Raw genomic sequence first — 20250 nt, forward strand, 5'->3', positions numbered from 1 at the left:
GAAATTATCATTTTCTAAAGGTTTTTTTTTTCCTTCTTTTTTGCTACACTAACCTTGACCCATCAAATAAAATTTGTAACACATATGGACACGTCATTTGAACTTCACCCCCAATTTAAGGTCATATCATGCTATGGTGTTATTATATAGAAGTTTCTTATCAACGACCTTGAATGATAACATATATGCGTATTTTGATGGCAACGAACTTCTTTCTCAAATGAAATAATAATGATAACCAGATATATCAAATCTTGATATACACTAAAAACAATGAAATATTTAACAAATTCAAAATATTGTATGATGTAAAAGTAAAGAAGTTTACAAACTTATTACATTCTTTTATTTATATTTGGAAAAATCGATCAAAGAATAACAAATCAACCTTCCTAGACTATTGTTTTGGTACAAAATAACAAATCAACTAGCTGAACAATAAAGTAAAATATAAAAATTCTAAAATCTTGAAACAATTGACCTAGACATTCTTCTTTTTGATTTGTTGCTTTGGAATGAATGTTTAGAATTGAGACTCCATATGAGCAATTATATTTTTATCCACTTGGAAAGCCTTCGAGAGAAGATCACTAGAGATTGCAGGTTTTGACCCAAAGACAGCATTTGCAATGGTAATAATACCAGGATTTTGGCTACTAAGTGCTGAAATGGCTATTGCATTACCATGTCCAACATTACGCTGGAAATGGATAAGACCCATCGAGAATACAAACACATCACCCTTCTGAAGTAGCTTTATGATGAAACGATTTTCTGGGTTAGAGGTGGCAAACCCTACTTGTAGGCTCCCTTCAATGACAGTCAAAATTTCAGTGGCCCGAGGATCACTACAAGAAAAAACACATTTGGCAACTAAATTTTTAGTCGCCAAATGTTAATTTTTAGTCGCCAAAAGTCGGTTTTTTAGTTTTCCCGACTAAATTTTTTAGTCGCCGGTTTGGTCGACGGAAGATGGTCGGGAAAGGTATTGGCGACAAAAACTTTTTGTCGCCAAAAATAAAGTCTTTAGTGACCAAAACTTTGGTCGCCAATAGTCAATTATATTTTTTAAATTGTACATTTACCGACCAATTTTTTAGTTGCCAATAGTCAATTATATTTTTTAAATTATACATTTACCGACTAATGTTTTAGTCGCCAATACTCAAGGAATCGGCGACCAAACCTTTTTGTCGCCAAAAGCTCATTCGTGAAAAAAAAAATTACACTTTGCTCTTGTGGAGATTCGAACCATCAACCTCCCACACCATAAACCTTATACAAAACATTTTTTCCACTACGCCTCCATAACACCATATGATTATATATGCAACATATATTATTTATATAGTACTTAGACCCGTATTAATATAAAAGTATATATATAAACATAATTATTTTTTATTGAACATAATTTATGTAAAAATAAATTATTTAGTAGAAAAAAAAAGAGACCACTTTTGGCGACTAATTATTTTTTAGTCATTAAAAAAAAATTTCCCGCGCTAAAATTACCACTTTTGGCGACTAAACTTCTTTTTAATCGCGAAAAAGCCTCACTTTTGGCTACTAAACATGTTTTTAGTCGCCGAATGCTTCACTTTTGGCTACTATTTTTTTTTAGTAGCCAAAGGGCCTTACTTTTGGCTACTAAAATTTTTTTAGTCGGTAAAAGCCTCACTTTTGGCGACCAAATAGATTTTTAGTTGCCGAATGCCTTACTTTTGGCTACTAAATTTTTTTTAGTTGCCAAAAGGCCTTACTTTTGGCTACTAAAATTTTTTTAGTTGGTAAAAGCCATATATCAGTGACCAAACAGATTTTTAGTCCCCAAAACCTATACTTTTGGCTACTAAACTTTTTTAGTCGTGAAAAATCTTTACTTTTGGCTACTAATGCATTTTTAGTCGCCAAAACCTATACTTTCAACGACCAAATGTGATTTTTTAGTCGCCAAAGGTTCTTTTTCTTATAGTGGATGTATGTGGGAAGGGTTGATGCCCAATGGTGCGTAGTCAACGCAGGCCATGGAAATGCCAAGAGTGTTAAGCGTTGGAAATTGTGCAACATTTACTAAATTCACCTTCGATCCAACTGCATTCGATGTATTGCCTGCTAAGTGTAGCCCTCTAAACAAGAAATCATTGGCTTCTACAAGCTTCGGATCCTTGCACACCAAACCATTCACTAGCACTACAACCACAAAAAATAAAAGATTTAGGTGCTTCTCAAAAAAATTTGGGAAAAATTCTCTACAAATAAGTTTTCAGAAGTAATCAAACCAAACAAATTTTCTTAAATTTTTTTTCCAAAACTTGTTTGGTTTACAAATTTTCCAAACAAATCTCTCTCTCATACACATCAAATCAATCACTTTTTCCAAAACTCTCTCTCAAAATAATTTTTCAAAACATCTTTTGAAAAAAAACCAAACCAAACAAATTTTCGTACTTTTTATCTCAAAACATGTTTCTCAAATACAAACCAAACAAGGCCTTAAGGCCCGTAAAACTCAATAAGTAGATTATTATAGGATGTGTATACAAATAAATTGGTTTGTTTTTTTTTTTTATAAATAAAATCTTCTTTTTTGTGTTTTTCATTTTTATGCAAAAACTATTTTCAAAAATTAAAAATAAACTATCGTGTTTCCTAAATAGTGAACTATTTTCAAAAATAAATAATTAATTCAAAAGCTGTTCGTCAAACAATTTTTTACATTTTTCAAGAAAATAAAAATAAAAAACAGAAAAAAAATAGAAAATAGAACCAAATAAACTAGAAAGTATATATGAAGAACATCGAACCTGAGCTACTGTTGTCTGCAACACAGAAGTCTTGAAGAGGATTATTGTCAGATGCAAAAGCGACCGAACAAGTTATAGCCAATAATCCTAATAACAAAGCAAATTGTGATGCCATTTTGGAAACTAAAAATCTTATTGCTGTCGAGAATGAGGCAATCTTCTTTTGAGAGTTGAAAGATTTGATGAGATGGGAAATAAGTAACCACTTAGAACTGCTTTTATAAATGTTTTTGGAAGATGGAAAGAGAGACTTTAAAGCCAGCCTAATAGCCCTCCTGACCCTAATTAGTATGCATGCACCAGAATGAGTCTATATTCTTCATTCTTTATTATTCATTCTTTCTAATAAACAGCCAACAGCATGTTGAAGCCATTTCTTGACGAAATTGTCAATATTTCGGCGGATGAAAGGGAAATGCTATGGTGTGCACCACCCTACTACAAACTATGTAATTTTACCATAAAATTTCATTTCATCAATTATAAAATGCATAATTTTTTCACAAATTAGTGTAACAAAAAATGTCGTAATTAAGTCACAAACTTTTGCAACATCAATCACAAAATTTTAAATATTTTGTTACATTAATTTGTGATAAGATTATACATTTTATAATTAATATTACCAAATTTTTCAATAAAATTACACATTTTTCTAATATGGTGCATATGGTATATAGCATTTCCCCTGTGAAATTGCTTGGTTTCTACATCCTCTCTAAACCCTTTAATAGGGAGCTGTCTTTCTCAGTCCAGTAATACTACCTCTACAAAATATTATGTGGGTGTTTGGGAAGTTATTATTTTAGTAGGCTATTTTAGTTTTTGGCTATTTTAGGAGGCTAAAAGTTGTGTTTGGAAAAATAGTTGGATTTTTTTTATAGTCGGATGTGATGTTTATGAGAAAAAAAAAGAAATGGTTATGGGTTTGATGATGTGATATTTTGTCTTATTAACCCACATCGGAAGTTTGCATGGGTGATCTTGGGCATATATAGCACCACTACCTTGCTACTAAATAACTTGGACTTAAGCTTTTGGGTATTGTTGGTCAACCCACAAGTTATTTGGGCCAGCAAGTAGTGGGGCGTTACAAATGGTATCAGAGCCGACCCATGCACACAACCATGTGGGCCACTTATTCTGGGCTTACAAATGGTATCAGAGCTGACCCATGCACACAACCATGTGGGCCACTTATTCTGGGCTGGCCACGAGCTTGTCGTGGTATTCTGATTGATTATAGACCCTCGCGAGGACGCGAGGATTTATAAGTGGGGGAGTTTGTAACACCCTGTCCCACATTGGAAGTTTGCATGGGTGATCTTGGGCATATATAGCACCACTACCTTGCTACTAAATAACTTGGACTTAAGCTTTTGGGTATTGTTGGTCAACCCACAAGTTATTTGGGCCAGCAAGTAGTGGGGCGTTACAAAAACATTCGATATTTTCAAAATAAACGTTTAGTACAATTTTCAGAATAGTTTTACCAAATATTCAAATAATTTTCATAATAACATTCGATGTTGTTTTATACTTGACCCATATTTTATTTTAAGAGAACATGAAAGCTATAAATAAATATTTATGATTTTAAACGATTTGATAGGAATAAAAAATGAACCAACAATGATAGAGGGTTACTTACCTCAAAAGCTTAGAAATAACACTCCAACACCAACTCCAAACACCCAGCTCCACCACTTCAATCACACAAACCTAATAAATAAAACCTCAAATAAATTAATATTTTTTACATGTTACATACACCCACAAAAGCCCCACTATATTAGATTAATGTATTGCTTTAATATCCAAGAGATCAAACCATTCAACCCAACTTTATAGCCAAACACACCCTTACCCATGATACAAAACTCCATTGTTTCTATTACCCACCCAAAGTTACACTTACACATTGCACCCAATTCTCAAAACCTAAGTAGGCATCTATAGATCTTCCAAATCCCCTTAATGCATTGATTGTTAAATTCCTCAACATAAACTTAATAATTAACAGTAAAGACAGATTTTACCTTAACCAATGGGTGTCCCAAAATCACCAACGTGCTGCCTCTAATCCCTATTGTAGCCTCACTTGAACCTCTCTTCTCTTTTTCTTTTCTTTTTTCTTTTACCTTCTCAAACCCTAACCGCCTATGGAGCAATTCACAGCCTCTATTTTGTTTGTTTCCCAAGACTTAAAGCCACAATAGGTGGGCTTATTAACCTAATTTCTCAAAGTTACAAAATTACCCATCCAAGTAATAGGAAATATAATGCCATCTCATAACTAATTCTTTGTTATTAATAAATGACCCATATAAATTAATTTAATTACTAATCTATCCAATAAAATAATCCCACACACAACTTGGGTTTTACATTAACCCAAATAACTTGTGGCATAGTGGAGGGAGTGTTTGGCAAAAGGTTTGGAATGTGATGGTGGGATGTCTTAGGTTCGAAACCTGCGAGCAACACAGGTTAAAAAAAAATTTTGTAACGCCCCACTACTTGCTGGCCCAAATAACTTGTGGGTCGACCAACAATACCCAAAAGCTTAAGTCCAAGTTATTTAGTAGCAAGGTAGTGGTGCTATATATGCCCAAGATCACCCATGCAAACTTCCGATGTGGGACAGGGTGTTACAATTAATTATTTTAGTCTATTTTGTTTTTTTTTTTTTTGGTAAATTTTAGCCTAAAAATCCAAAAAAATGCACTTGCCGAACACCCCAACAAATCATCGATTTAGGATTTCCCATTTCATAGTACAACATATATTAAGGAATAAGCATGTTGCTTGGTTTGACGAGGTAGCTTCAATTGTAAGGTGACTTGTTCATGTCTTGTGAGGTGACTTGTTCATGCCGATGGAATACCGCATGAAAAGTTCCTCAGATAATATATATATATATATATATTTCTATGCATCACATGAAAAGTTCGTTAGAGTTTATTAGATTATATATATATATATATATATTTATATTTATATATATGAAGGAAAAGATTATGATACACACCCTTCAAATAGTATTTATCATATGTGTCTTATAATTTAAAAAAAAAATGGTATAACTTTATATTTTTTGAGTCATAACTTAAAAAAAAAAAAAAAAAATCATAAGCAAACACCACATGAGACATAATCAAAGATCTTATGAGTCATAACTAAAATATTGTTATAACTAAATAGGCAAATTACCCATGAATTGTTTGATCTTGTTTGTGTGATTTTTTATTTTGTCAAAAAATCAACCATGCTAGAGTTAAAAGCAAAATTATTTGACATATAGAAAAGCAAATTTAAAAAAGAAAATGCTACATTGAACAATTAATTGCTCATTTGATTTAGTTTGGTAACATAAAAAAGTAAAATGAACCAAGTTTGAACAAATTATAAAATTCGTAAAAAAATTCAAACCAAACTTGAATAGTTAAAATACTAGTAAAAGTTACAATTATAAATATATATTTATTTATTTCTTTGTATACATATTTAAGAGTTTTATTATGAGTCTCGATTCTCTAAAGTAATTTTGAAATTTTCTTTTGGGTACCTGGTTTATACATCCAAATGTCAATTTTGTTTAGCTAAAGGTCCATACACTCAAACACTTCGTTCAAAAGGACAAACTCAAGTAAAATGACCAAAATACCCCTCCTTATATATATATATATATATATATCATATACATAGTATCATTTCACTCAAACCCTAACATTTACACTTCTCCTCTCTCTCTCTCTCTCTCTCTCTCTCTCTCTCTCTCTCTCAACACCACACGATCGCCACATTCCTCCTCTATCGCCGCCACCGAACTGTCGCGACCACCACAGCGGTTGTTCGACTGCTACCTTGTTTATCCTCTGCCGCAACTTCCAGATCTTCATCACTGCGGTTTTTGGCGATGTGTCCTGCGAACGAAGCCACCATACCCTACAGTGGAGAAAAATTCCCTCCGTCCGCTAGAGACGTGTCGGAAAGCGATGAAGAAAAGCTATTAGCATCGCCTCCCAACTTCGCAATAATCGTGTAATGCCCTGAAATAATAACAATAGCCCATCTCATAATATTTCGTACAATTGATCAATAACATCATATCTTATATTCCATTTATAAACTTGATGATACAAAAGATGACATAGACGTGTATATATTCATACATCCTAGATCTTGAATCTATAGCATATGACATGGATATATGAATTAAAATTTAAGTAAAATCAAGTAATTATATGCCCTAATGGCTACATCTTTCCAGGTCAATACTTGGATACAGCAAAATGAGTTCAACTCAGCACAATTAAAACTCAGGGCTTATACAAAAATAATTACATCAAATAAAACAAAAGAAACTCTTAGCTCCAAGTCCACCCAAGTAATGTCCTAGGTAAAGGCATATCGTAGCACCTAAAAGTTATTTTCCACATGGGGTGAGCCAAATTCCAGTGGATATACTTTAACTCAATATATAAATCTTAACATAGTCATAAGATGAATGCGCATGCATACCATTTGTCAAACATTTCATATTTTCATCTCAACACAATGCAATGCCAGATTATATATCAATTCATGAGAATAACCTTTTATATCAAAAAACAAAGCAGTGGATACAAAACACTGGGAATCTCTAGGTACGTTTCTACCAATAAGCTATACAAGCACTACCAAAATCATTTTACTGGTACTAATCGGAAGGATTCACTTAACTGCATGGGTTTTTGGACTTTCACCAAGGACACACAGGCCAACATAATAACCACAATCGCACCCTCTAACTAGATTCACCAAGGTCTTCATCTCTTTTTCTAAAACAATACATTTTCAATGCTTAAGTATGAAACGATACTCAATGCAAGATGTATGAGTAATTAGTTTCAATTCACCTAATTCTCATGCAATTTCTACAACAATCAAAGCTATCCTCCACCGATAGCCCAAAATAAATATTTCTATACAATAGATAATTTCCAACAAAAGATATAATCTCATCATTTTCAAAATGGAAGTGATATTACATATTCAACTCCACCATCATCATCCAACATATACAATGTTTCATCCTTACAAAACCCAACATCATTTCCATTTTCTTTCACAAACCAATATCCATGATTTTAGAACAAAATCCCCTTTTCTTTCAAAATCAATTTTAAGTTAAAAATTCCACCATTTTAACATATCTCAATCATAAAAACATCCCTACAACCTTTCTCAAAAACCCATTTGAAGACCCATCTTTTTCAATTCAAAACCAAACCCTAGGTTTAACCCAAAATCTCCAAATCACTAGATTCTATCAATAGACAAATAACTAAGGTAAAAATCATACCAAAGGTTGAAGAAATCCCTACCTCGAAATTAGAAGACAAGAAAGAGCAAGGATTGAAGTTTTGTGGCGCTGAAAATGATAACTCCTTTGATTAAAACAAAGCTCTCGACGTGCTTTACCTTTTTTTCTCCAGAGGGCTAAAGTGAAGAAATCAATAGAATGGGAGTATTTAGAGCTTGAATGGAAGAACTAAAGAGCGTGTGAAGAACTAAGGTTTTTGGAATGTTTAGAGAGAGAGACAAATAAAAAAGTGACTTAGAAAACCTTTTCTCGAACTGATATACATGCAGACCACTCTAGCGTCAGACACAAAATAAGTGACACTACTCGAGCGACCAAAAACACCACTCGAGCGTATAATGACCCCCTCCCAAAAGTACAAACCTGCAAAGGACCGCTTGAGCACAAGAAAGACCGCTCGAGTGAAGATACCTCACTTCTAGTAGTTTTGTAGACTGTAAAAGAGCACTCGAACACAAAAAAGACCGCTCGAGCGAACAGGCAAAAATCTAGGGCAACAACTCTTTTCAAAAACTAACTCCCAACCTGTTTCAAATGCAACCATAACTCTCAAATAGTCAAACTCAACTAGCACAAGATGAAAATGAAATGAACAATAGTTAAGGACATGAATTCTCGGATTCAAAAGCAAGAAATGGGTTAGGTCTAAACCGAAATCATTATAGGTCGATTGCAGCATCTTCAAGTATGGTTTTCTTGAATTTGCCAACTTCGCCTTATTACAAACCCTAGGCCTCTGCTCAACTGTAAACCACCGTGTCCATTGTCGCCCTCCTCTGTCATGTTTCTTCTTCTTCCTCTGCTAATGCCCTAACCCTAGATATAGGGTTTTCAAGATCTAGATAAAGATCTAGGGTGAGTGATCGACATCCGCCGCGGAAGAGTTTTAACGGCAACTCTATGACGGATCTGAAAATGGTTGAAGAGAAAAGTGACCAGAACCATATTGTCATTGTGATTGACCGCATGCTATGAAATTATTGAAAATGTCTGTGTTATTTGGATTTGTTGAATACTTGATAAAAATGGACCATGGATCAAAAACAGAAAATACTTGGCAAATGAAAATCATCCCTCCTCTCTATATCTCTCTATATCTGTCTCTTTCTTCTTTGTTTTCTTTTTTATTTTTTGTGTGTGTATTGTTATCTGTTTAGATTTGTTGTTGTTGTTGTTGTTGATAGCAACAATGATGATTGTAACAAATAAATAATTTTGTTGACATAAACAAACTGTTTTCAACAAATAAACATATTATTTTTGTGTTGTTGTTATTGATGATGAAGCCTGGTTTAGTAACTCTGGCTAGAAAAAAAAATTTCTTTTTCTTCATAATTCCCTATTTGGTTCTCCAAAAAAGAAAATGAAAGAAAATTCAACAGATAGATATAAATTTGAACAGATAGTCAAAATTTTTTGAACCGATAGTCAACAAACAGATAAAAAAAAGTCAACAGATAAATTAAGGGATAAAATTTGAAACAAAATATCCTTCAAAAAAAATTAAAAGACTTCTCACCAAATTATTTCACCAACAAAAAATATTCATTGTACCTAATGGCTTATACCTTCCTTGGAGCATCTCCAATGGAGCTATTATTCAACCTGCCAAAGCAAAAATTTGACAAGAATGACAAAAATAGGGTCTCCAATGGCCTGGTATTCTACTTGCCAAAGATAGCAGATGCCATTTATGTTCTCAAATTTGGCAGGTTGAATAGCAGTTGCCAAACTTGCCAGATCAGCAAATATCAACAGATTTTTGACACCAAATTCAGTTGAAGAAACAGATTTGAAACAATAGAAAACCCAACAAATTCAGAATCAAACGCAATTTATACAATTTTTTTTCCAAATTCACAAATTTCAGAATAAATTTGACAAACCCAAATTCAATTTCTCTTCTTTTTTTTTAATCATTTATTACCAAATCAGTCGATCCAAATGGAGTGTAAAAATCAGATGGATATTATCACAATAAACCAAACCAAAATCAGATGGATGTTCTTTGAAGATCAAAATAAATATCAAAATAAAATAAATGGATGAACAAAAATTAAACCAAAAATTAAAATAAATAATTACGAAAAGTCGGAGAGCACAGACCTGAGTTGTTTGAAGATCTGGAGATGCTTGAGTTCTTTGAAGATCCAATTTGAAGCCATCGCGAGACCTGAGTTTGAAAAATCGCGATCACCTCCACATCAACAACCAGAAAAATAAAATAAAAATCAAAGCATATATATATATATATATATATATGATATGTCTATAGACGGAGAGCGAGAGAGAGAGAAAGAGAGAGAGAGACAGATCAGAGAGTACAAAGATCGAAGAGTATAGAGATCGATGAAGAGAGAGAAGACAGTGCGAAAGTGAAAGAGCGAGAGTCAAAGAGAGGGAGAGAGAGAGAGAGAGATCAATTTGAAGAGGAGAAAGACAGAGAGAGAGAGAGAGATCGGTTTGAGGAGAGGGCAGACAGAGTGAGAGGGAGAAGGAAGACAGTGCGAGAGTGAGAGAGCAAGATCGGCTTGAGGAGAGGAAAGACAGTGCGAGAATGAGAGAGAGAGAGAGAGAGAGAGAGAGAGAGAGAGAGAGAGAGATCGGTTTAAGGAGAGTGAGAGGGGAGACAGAGTGAGTGGGAGAGGGAAGACAGTGCGATGAGAGTGAGAGGAGAGGGTTGGATGATTCTAAAGAATTATCTCAACCATTGAACATTTTAGATGTGGACGGTTGTTGTCACGACCCAAACCCGGCCCTATGGGTTTAGCACCGTAACCGGCCAGTAATCCGAGATTACCGAAGGCCTGCTTAACAGTAATACAGTAAAACAGAGTACAGGGCCTGGCGGAAGCCAATACAGTAAATAAATAGTGTCCATTGAGCTGTGACAGTCTGTATGCAAAAGGACTTTTCATGCATTCTTACATATACAAACAGTACAGTCTATACAGAATATTTACAATCATTCAGACTAGGGGCTCAACCCTATATAACAGTACAGTAACACTCGGTCTATACAGAACAGTAAAACAGTACAGAAGGGGGAATTGTAAAAGACCCCTAAGCCTTAACAGATAGGCTCGGAACCTCGCAGTGAGGCACATAGGCTGGCTTGACAAAACTGGAGTTACCCTAACGCTCCTAGCTGCGGTCTGGTGCCTGTACACCTACATATATATATAAACAGTGAGCTAAAGCCCAGTGAATAACACAATATGTAAAGAGGTTAAGAATGAATATCCTTACGGTATGAAAACAGTTCATTTCAATCAGTCATTCAGTTGTTCAGTACAGTAAACAGTCATATGTGGTACATCCATTAGCATAACAGTAACAGTAGGTCTTAAAAGACCGAACAGTAATGATGGCCATCAGTCAGTAAACAGTAGTGGTTCCATGAGGGAACCGACAGAGATCTCTGTAACAGTAACAGTAACAGTAAACCGTAGGTACTAAGGATGCCACAGTACAGTTCAGAAATAAAGGACATACATTCATTCAATAATACCAGTTCAGTAAACAGTTCAGTTCAGTATTCAAAAGATATCAGTTGAACATATCTTTACACAATTGTTACTCACAGAGTTCTGGGCTACAGTATGCTAGAGCGTGTCTCCCTAGTTGCCAACCCTACACAGTTCACAGGTTGAACACACACTAAGCTACACAGTTGGGAAACATCATAACTTAATCCCTAATTTGCCTCGGTGTGTTCTACAACGATATCCTCATCAAGATGTCTTAAACTAGGCCTAAGAATGCCTAGGATGGGATGAGGATGCAAAGATGCACATTTAAAAGCATTTTCAGAAAAACAGAGTCCCGCTCGAGCGCATGTTTCCCTGCTCGAGCGGACATGCAACAAAGGTACACGCTCGAGCGTAAACTTTTCCGCTCGAGCGTACTGTAAAAGTACTGGATGGGTGAAATCTCCGCTCGACGCCCGCTCGAGCTTGAGACATGACTCCGCTCGAGCGCCCAATCCTCCGCTCAAGCGGACTGCAAAACAGTGCAGAGGGATGCTGGTCGCTCGAATTCCACGCTCGAGCGTAACTTTCCCCGCTCGAGCGGAAGTGCGAAATCTGGAAAACCCAGATTGCACCTCCAAGCTCAAACTCAAGTTTAAATGCATCAAAACCGATCCTCTTGGGCTCATTTTCTGGAAAACATTTATAAACACATAGAATAACGTGGTTCAAAGCTCAATTTGAGAAATCAAAGCCCAAGGGTGTTTAATTCAAACCCAATTTCAAACCAATTTTAAATCATTTTCAAGAATAATCTTCAAACATGACATGCATGAGTTTCAAACCAAATTAAAGCTCCAAAGCTTGCTCAAATGAGCTCATTTCTTTTCAAAACCAGATGAAAACATGGTCTATAACAACAATATGAGCATGCATGTACTAATGTCCATGTAATCAACCTTAAAATGCAACAAAACTAACATGCATGCAAGAGATGAGCTTCAATCCACCATTAATGAACCAAATCATGACTTAGCTCTACAAATGAGGCATGAATCATGCAAGAACTAGCTCAAACACATCAATAAAGGTTGAGTTCTCTTACCTAGAGCCTCAATTACAAGTGTAGGACCACAAAGCAACAATCAACCTTCAATTCCCTAAGCAATTCACAAGGTAGAACTCAATTCCTCTCCCTTTCCCCCTCTTGGTCGGTTAAGCTCAAGAAATGAGCTGATGAAATGCTCTGATTGAAGTGTATACAAGGCTCAAGTGTGTGTATTTGAGTGGACCACTAAGGGTGGCAATTCGGTAATTAAGTCCAACTCTTTAATTAGCTTATTTAATCTAATTTAATCATACCTAATCAGTTTTCAGATAATCATACTATAAAATCACATTAATTATGTGGATCATAAAACATCAATCAATTTCTAATTCGGCCGCCGATAAGGCCTTCAATTAGTAGTTTAAACATATAAGAATGAACAGATATTCCTACAGTCAAACAGATAGAATGCAATTTAACTAACTTATACTCAATCAATTCGGTTTCCAATTTCAGTCAGTCAGTTCAGTACCTTTACCAGTCCAATTATCAGTCAGTTATCAGTCATTATCAGTTCCGTTTAGCAGTAATCGGTGATTATCGGTAATCAATCAGTCATTAATCAGTAAACAGTATGAGGGTTGTTACAGTTGTGATCTCCTACTTTGCCCTTAAAATAGTCGTTGTGCTCTGTTTGGTTTTAAAATAATAATAATAATAATAATAATATTTCCACAGCAACAACTATCTTCAAACGACTATTTTTTTTCAAATGGTAATATTTCGAATTTCTATAAATAGAAACTCTCCGTGTCAATTTTTTTTCACAGCAAACATTTGGATTTCATTTTTCTTTTCTCCTCTGTTTCTTGGAATTTGATTTCACAACAAACCTCCAAAAAAAAATTTTTTTTCATTTTTTCATACAATCACTATGGAAGGTTCATCAAAAACAAAGAGAGGAAAATCATTCACCATTGAAGAAGATATGGCAATTTGTAAATCTTGGTGTCACATTTCGAAAGACCCAATTGTTGGCAATTCGCAATCGTATACTCACTTTTGGGGGAGAATTTACGAAAATTATTGCTTGCTTCAGAATGATCAGTCAATAACACAAGTGTCTATCCAATCTCGATGGGGTATAATCATGAAATGTTCTAACAAATTTCGGGGGTGTTTGGTGCAAGTCGAAAATCTTCACCCAAGTGAGATATCTGAAGTTGATATAGTAAGTTTTCATCTTCAATTATTATGTTTAGTTTCTTATTTTGGTATCGTATAAAAATTAACTAATGAAAAAATGTTTCAATTTTATTGATATAGATGCTTCAAGCAAAAATGTTATACCATCAAGATGAAAAAAACATTTTACTTTTGAACATTGTTGGTCAATCTTGCAAGACAATATCAGGTGGCAATATGTAACTCCTACGAATACAGTAAAGTCAAGGATGCATATAGCGTTTACCCCTAATTCAACCCCCGATTCCTCTATGGATAACTGCATTTCTCTTGAAGATGACAACAGTCCAAGTATTGGTAACAATCCAAACTGTTGGTGAGGGTAGTGTAACGCCCTCAAAATAAACCCATAATAACCATAACATTAACATGCATTTATAAAAGAAAATGAATCATTTGAGTTAGTCATCAGAGTATTCTTATTGACAGACTTTACTTGTAACATCCTGCAACATCAAAATAAATGCCCTAAGGGCTTACATCTTTCCAAGCTAACACTTGGACACAAAAAGGATGAGTACTAACTCATCTACAAGTTAAGCCCTAGGCTTGAATGTTTACATGAAATTCCAAAAATAACAAAATAAAACATATAACTAAAGACAAGTCTTCGACATCCCAAACATCAAATCTTTCCAGGCTAAGTCCGTGGAGGAAGCTTATTACCTGAACCTGAAAATGATGTTCCCATGAAGGGTGAGCCACAGCCCAGTAGAAAAATACTAAACCAAATATAAGCATTGAATAAAGCTATAGCATTCAATAGATGGTTAATCAAGATAATCAATTTTATTATTAAACAGTCTCGTAACACTAATGTCTAAGACACATGTCACTTTCCATTATTATCAACATGGCTCAGAACCTGGCCAAACTTACAACAATGAATTATATAACATAATCACATTACTTCCAATATCAACAAAACAAATGAGACTCATGCTCATATCAAAACACTTCATACTTCCCATTTGATACACATTTTAGTGCTGTATCAATAATCATGTAGAAACACTTCAATATAATAAGCACACATAAAAATGGTGCTAATGGAGTCCATCCCCTATCTCCTCCCAAACAAAAATCCGGTTTAGAGGTCCATCCCCTATCTTCCCCTAAACCGTGGAGTACATCCCCTATCTCCTCCCACACACAAAACAATGTATGCAAATGCAATGCTCAATCAATACACGTATTTTCTATATTAATGCAATAGTCAAAATTAATGACTTAACCAATGTGATTAGTTTCAGTTATTCCTAATCCACATGCAATGTCTACAACAATCATGACTATCCTCCACCGATAGCCCAAAACAGTTATTTCTAAACTGGAAATAAATATATCAACAATTTAATAGGTGAGTGATTTAAATCATCCAACTACACCATTTAATCAATAAATTCCCCAATTTCATGGGTTTAACCAAATTCCCCAATTTTCCTTAAATTAATTACTCCAATCAATTTAGCAATTTAACTAGGTTTTGTTCCCAAAATTATCAAAGTGTCCCCAACCTATCAAAATACCAAACTTAGAACAAAGCTTATAGAATAGAGTAGGAAATCCCTACCTTGAAGATCACAACTAAAATAGAGAAGATGGAGATGATGATCCAAAATCCAAAGTGCTCCAAATCCTCTCTTTTTCAGATTAAAAGAAAGATCTCGTGAAGCTCTACCTTTCTTCCAAAGGAACTAGGGTAGAAGACCACCGGAAATAGATCAAATCTAGGAGAGAAGGTAAGAGCAGAGAGAGAGACTCTCAAGGGGCGGTTTTTAAAAGTTAAGAGATGAAAAGGTAGGTCAAAAAGTGATCAGAAAAGTGAAATCACGGACTGATGTAGTCGACTCTACGCTCGAGCGTAAAAAGCCCCGCTCGAGCGTAAGACACAGAATCATGCTCGAGCGTGAAGAAAGCCGCTCGAGCGTCGATTGCACCCTTTCAGAAGTTTTGCAGGCGCTACGCCCGCTCGAGCGTCAAACTCCCCGCTCGAGCGGAGGAACAAAAACAAGGGATCACGCTCGAGCGTAAAAACTACCGCTCGAGCGGAAGAACTGCAGAGCAAAATACTGGGAGATGGAAAATCCCGCTCGAGCGTCAAAACTCCCGCTCGAGCGGAGAAGCAACAACGAAGGGCCCGCTCGAGCGTTAAAACCTCCGCTCGAGCGTGAAGGCCAAAATCTGGGCATCACCTAATGGCATCACTATCAACCAACCTGTAACAGACCCGCCCAACACAACCTATAATTCAAATACTAAGAGATTAAAGGACAACAACAACCAATAAGTAATGACAGGATCCACGGAACCTAAGTCCGGATACAATAATCTAAAGAGAAAAGACCGGGGTCGCTATAACCTCCCCCCCTTAAAAGAATTTCATCCCCGAAATTAAGCACAAGGTTTTAAAAACAAGTTTTCTCAAATTCCAACAATATGTTAACTCAATAATAAACAACTTGACCCAACACCAGCCATTCCATCCCTCAACTAAGAGGCATGCCACAATATGCAAAACAAACATATATTTCAACCTGCATTAACACTATGCAATTTTCTTTCAATTTCAACAATGTTCAATATATTCAATATATACAATGTTCCATTAAACTTCCATTTCGAGGTAAGTTTCAAAATATTTCCATTAACCAAAACATTCTAAATGTTTTACAGCTTAAGACAAATATAAAAAGCTTTAAGGTTTGACAATATTACAAAATCTAACTACAAGATTACAAATCATTAAACATGTCCGGATATTTCTCGCGGACTTCCAACTCACGTTCCCATGTGGCTTCCTCCACCCCGTGATGTTTCCACAAAACTTTCACCAAAGGAATGGTCTTGCCTCGCAAGACTTGATCCCGCTTATCCAAGACCCTAACCGGTCTCTTTTCATACGAGACATCCTCATCAACTACTAAATCGGTCCAATCCAATACATGTGATGGATCCGGCTCATACTTCCGAAGCATACTCACATGAAATACGTCATGTACTCCGGATAACTGCGGCGGCATAGCTAAACGATAAGCAGTCTCACCAATCCTCTCAAGGATCTCAAAAGGACCAATGAATCGAGGGGACAACTTCCCGCTCTTCCCAAACCTCATCAATCCCCGTCTTGGTGATATCTTCAAAAAGACGTGATCACTCACCTCAAACACCAAAGGTCTTCTCCTACGGTCGGCGTAAGATTTCTGACGACTCTGGGCTGTAACAAGCCTTTTACGGATAAGCTCAACCTTCTCCGTCGTTTCCCTCACTAATTCCGGACCCAACAGAGGTGCATCACCCACCTCGGCCCAACAAACAGGAGACCTACACGGTCGGCCGTATAAGGCCTCAAACGGTGCCATACCGATACTAGACTGGAAGCTGTTGTTGTAGGCAAACTCCACCAAAGGCAAGTGCCTCTCCCACGACCCACCAAAGTCAAGAACACAACCCCGAAGCATATCCTCAAGGATCTGCATAGTACGCTCGGACTGCCCGTCAGTCTGAGGATGATAAGCTGTGCTAAAGGTCAACTTAGTGCCTAAGGCACTCTGCAAGCTCTGCCACAACCTGGCAGTAAAACGAGGATCTCTATCTGAAATGATCGTCACTGGAACCCCGTGTAACCTCACTCTGTCCCGAATATATAAATCGGCCAGATGATCAACTGAATCTTTAACACGCATAGGAATAAAATGCGCCGACTTAGTCAACCGGTCCACAACTACCCAAATAGCATCACTACCCCGTTGAGTCCTCGGAAGACCCACAACGAAGTCCATAGTGACATGTTCCCACTTCCACTCGGCAATAGGCAAGGGTTGCAACAAACCCGCTGGCCTCTGATGTTCGGCCTTCACCTGCTGACAAGTAAGGCACTTAGATACGAAAGCTGCCACATCTCTCTTCATACCCCGCCACCAAAACTGGCGACCCAAATCCCGATACATCTTAGTACCTCCCGGATGCATCGCAAGGCGTGAATGATGAAACTCTCGGAGTACCTCCTCTCGATGAGACTCCGGCACAAATAGACGGTCTCGGTATCTCACACTCAGGTCGGGATACACCGTCAAACCTTTCTCAACCTTCCCACCAGAAATCTTCTCACGGAGGGATTCTACCTCAGGGTCGCCCCTCTGAGCCTCTAACACTCGAGTCACAAGTGTAGGTTGCGCAACAACAGAAAACAAGGCCGCAGCCTCAACGGATTCGCCCAGAAGCAAATCAAACTCTCCAAGTGCACCTAACATCTCCCACTCTCGGATGGCTATACTAGCTATGTCACCAACAGGTTTCCTGCTAAGGGCGTCGGCCACCACATTGGCCTTTCCCGGATGATAATGCAATTCAAAGTCATAATCCTCTATGAACTCCATCCACCTCCTCTGCCTCAAGTTCAAGTCTTTCTGTGTAAACAAATATTTCAGACTTTTATGATCCGAGAATACCTCAAATCTCTCACCATAAAGATAATGCCTCCAAACCTTCAAGGCAAATATCACAGCTGCTAACTCTAGATCATGGGTAGGGTAATTCTGCTCGTGAATTTTCAACTGACGTGAACCATAGGCAACTACTTTCCCTTCTTGCATTAATACACAACCCAGACCCTCTCGTGAGGCATCACAATAGACTGCATAACCCAACCCTCTCTCTGGAATAATCAATACTGGAGCGGTAGTCAGTCTAACTTTCAACTCCTGAAACGACTTTTCACAAGTCTCACTCCATACAAATTTAACTCCCTTCCGAGTCAGTCTAGTCAACGGTGATGCTAACCTGGAGAAGTCTTTCACAAACCGACGGTAATACCCAGCTAACCCCAGGAAACTGCGGATCTCAAACACACTCTTAGGCTGTGCCCAATCTTGCACTGCCTCTACCTTGGATGTATCAACAGACACTCCTTCACCGGATACCACATGGCCTAAGAATTTGACTTCTCTCAGCCAGAACTCACACTTCCCAAACTTGGCATACAGCCTATGGGCTCTGAGTAACTCAAGCACCACCCTCAAGTGTGCCTCGTGCTCCTCCTCAGAAGGCGAATAGATAAGGATGTCGTCCACAAAAACGACTACAAACTGATCCAAGAATTCCCGGAAGATCCGGTTCATCAAGTCCATAAAGACTGCCGGTGCATTGGTGAGCCCGAATGGCATTACCAAAAACTCATAATGGCCATACCGCGTACGGAATGCCGTCTTCGGAATATCCTCTTCCCTGACCCTCAACTGGTGGTAACCCGATCTCAAGTCTATCTTCGAGAAACAACGGGAACCCTTCAACTGGTCAAACAGATCATCGATACGAGGCATAGGGTACTTATTCTTAACCGTAGCCCGATTCAATTTCCGATAATCTATGCAAAGTCTCAAAGCACCACCTTTCTTTTTAACAAAGAGGGCCGGTGCTCCCCACGGCGAAACACTAGGGCATATAAAACCCTTGTCTAGTAACTCCTGGAGTTGGATCTTCAACTCAACTAACTCGGCTGGGGCAAAACGATAAGGTGACATAGAAATCGGCGCCGTGCCGGGCATTAGGTCAATAGAGAATTCAATCTCTCGATGCGGTGGCAAACCAACAAGATCCTCGGGAAAGACGTCCGAATACTCACAAACCACCCTTGGCAACACAACCTGGGTCTCATCATCCTCACTAATCAAAAGGTTAGCAAGTAGCCCACTAAGCTCACTCCTTCCTCGTCGAACATACCCCAGTGGCAACACATCACCAACCCGGTCCCCCAGAAAATGAAAATACTCTCCGCTCACGGTACAACAAGTGACCCTCTGGCGGTAGCAATCAATAACTGCCCGGTATGACGATAACCAATCCATACCCAAAATAACATCAAAACCTCTCATAGGCATAACTACAAAAGAAAATGGAATTCTATGGTAATTAACCTCTATATCACAACCCCTAACACCGTGTTTCAAAATCAATTCACCCCCAAGAGGCGACACTACACAAATAGGAGATGCCAACTGTGCTAACTCCAACTCCAAAACAGATGCAAATGCAGCAGACACAAAGGAATGAGATGCACCCGTATCAATCAAAACATTAGCAACCGAGTTGCAAAACAAGAAAATACCTCTCACAACGGATGGAGCCGGTACAAGATCCTGCGCGGTAACAGCATACACGCGCCCAGATGACCTCTGATCAACCTGCTCACCCCTAGGAGCATAAGATTGCTGCACCGACTGAGACGATGTAGCCCCCTGATTAGCCCTCGAGGCCTGACCCGACTGAGCTGGCTGTTGACCCTGAATCTGCCTCAAACCAGATGCACCAGGT

The 20250-nt window shown here is 37.4% G+C and overlaps 2 protein-coding genes across 2 annotated transcripts in view; both read right to left on the bottom strand.

The window, feature by feature from the left end:
• The window catches only part of LOC114278450 (uric acid degradation bifunctional protein TTL), a 71724-nt gene that overhangs the window by 12635 nt on the left and 38839 nt on the right, over positions 1-20250 (bottom strand). The gene's annotated exons all lie outside the window — the stretch shown is intronic.
• LOC145790732 (putative germin-like protein 2-1) lies at positions 524-2935 on the bottom strand. The gene is made up of 3 exons (XM_082869239.1): positions 2808-2935; positions 1981-2193; positions 524-846 (listed from the first exon to the last, which is right to left on the bottom strand). The coding sequence occupies exons 1-3, from the start codon at positions 2920-2922 to the stop codon at positions 524-526; spliced, it is 651 nt and encodes a 216-aa protein (XP_082725365.1). The 5' UTR covers positions 2923-2935.

The sequence above is a fragment of the Camellia sinensis genome, chromosome 5, assembly GCF_055761805.1.
Source record: "Camellia sinensis isolate YWXY chromosome 5, ASM5576180v1, whole genome shotgun sequence".
Classification (NCBI taxonomy): Eukaryota; Viridiplantae; Streptophyta; class Magnoliopsida; order Ericales; family Theaceae; genus Camellia; species Camellia sinensis.

Excerpts from the sequence above, each read along its gene's own strand:
- LOC145790732 (XM_082869239.1), bottom strand. The coding sequence starts at position 2,922 with ATGGCATCACAATTTGCTTTGTTATTAGGATTATTGGCTATAACTTGT. Across the intron at positions 2,194-2,807 it reads TGCAGACAACAGTAGCTCAG|TGCTAGTGAATGGTTTGGTG; the intron begins GTTCGATGTTCT and ends TTGTGGTTGTAG. Across the intron at positions 847-1,980 it reads CATCAACCCTTCCCACATAC|ATCCTCGGGCCACTGAAATT; the intron begins ATCCACTATAAG and ends TTTCTTGTAGTG.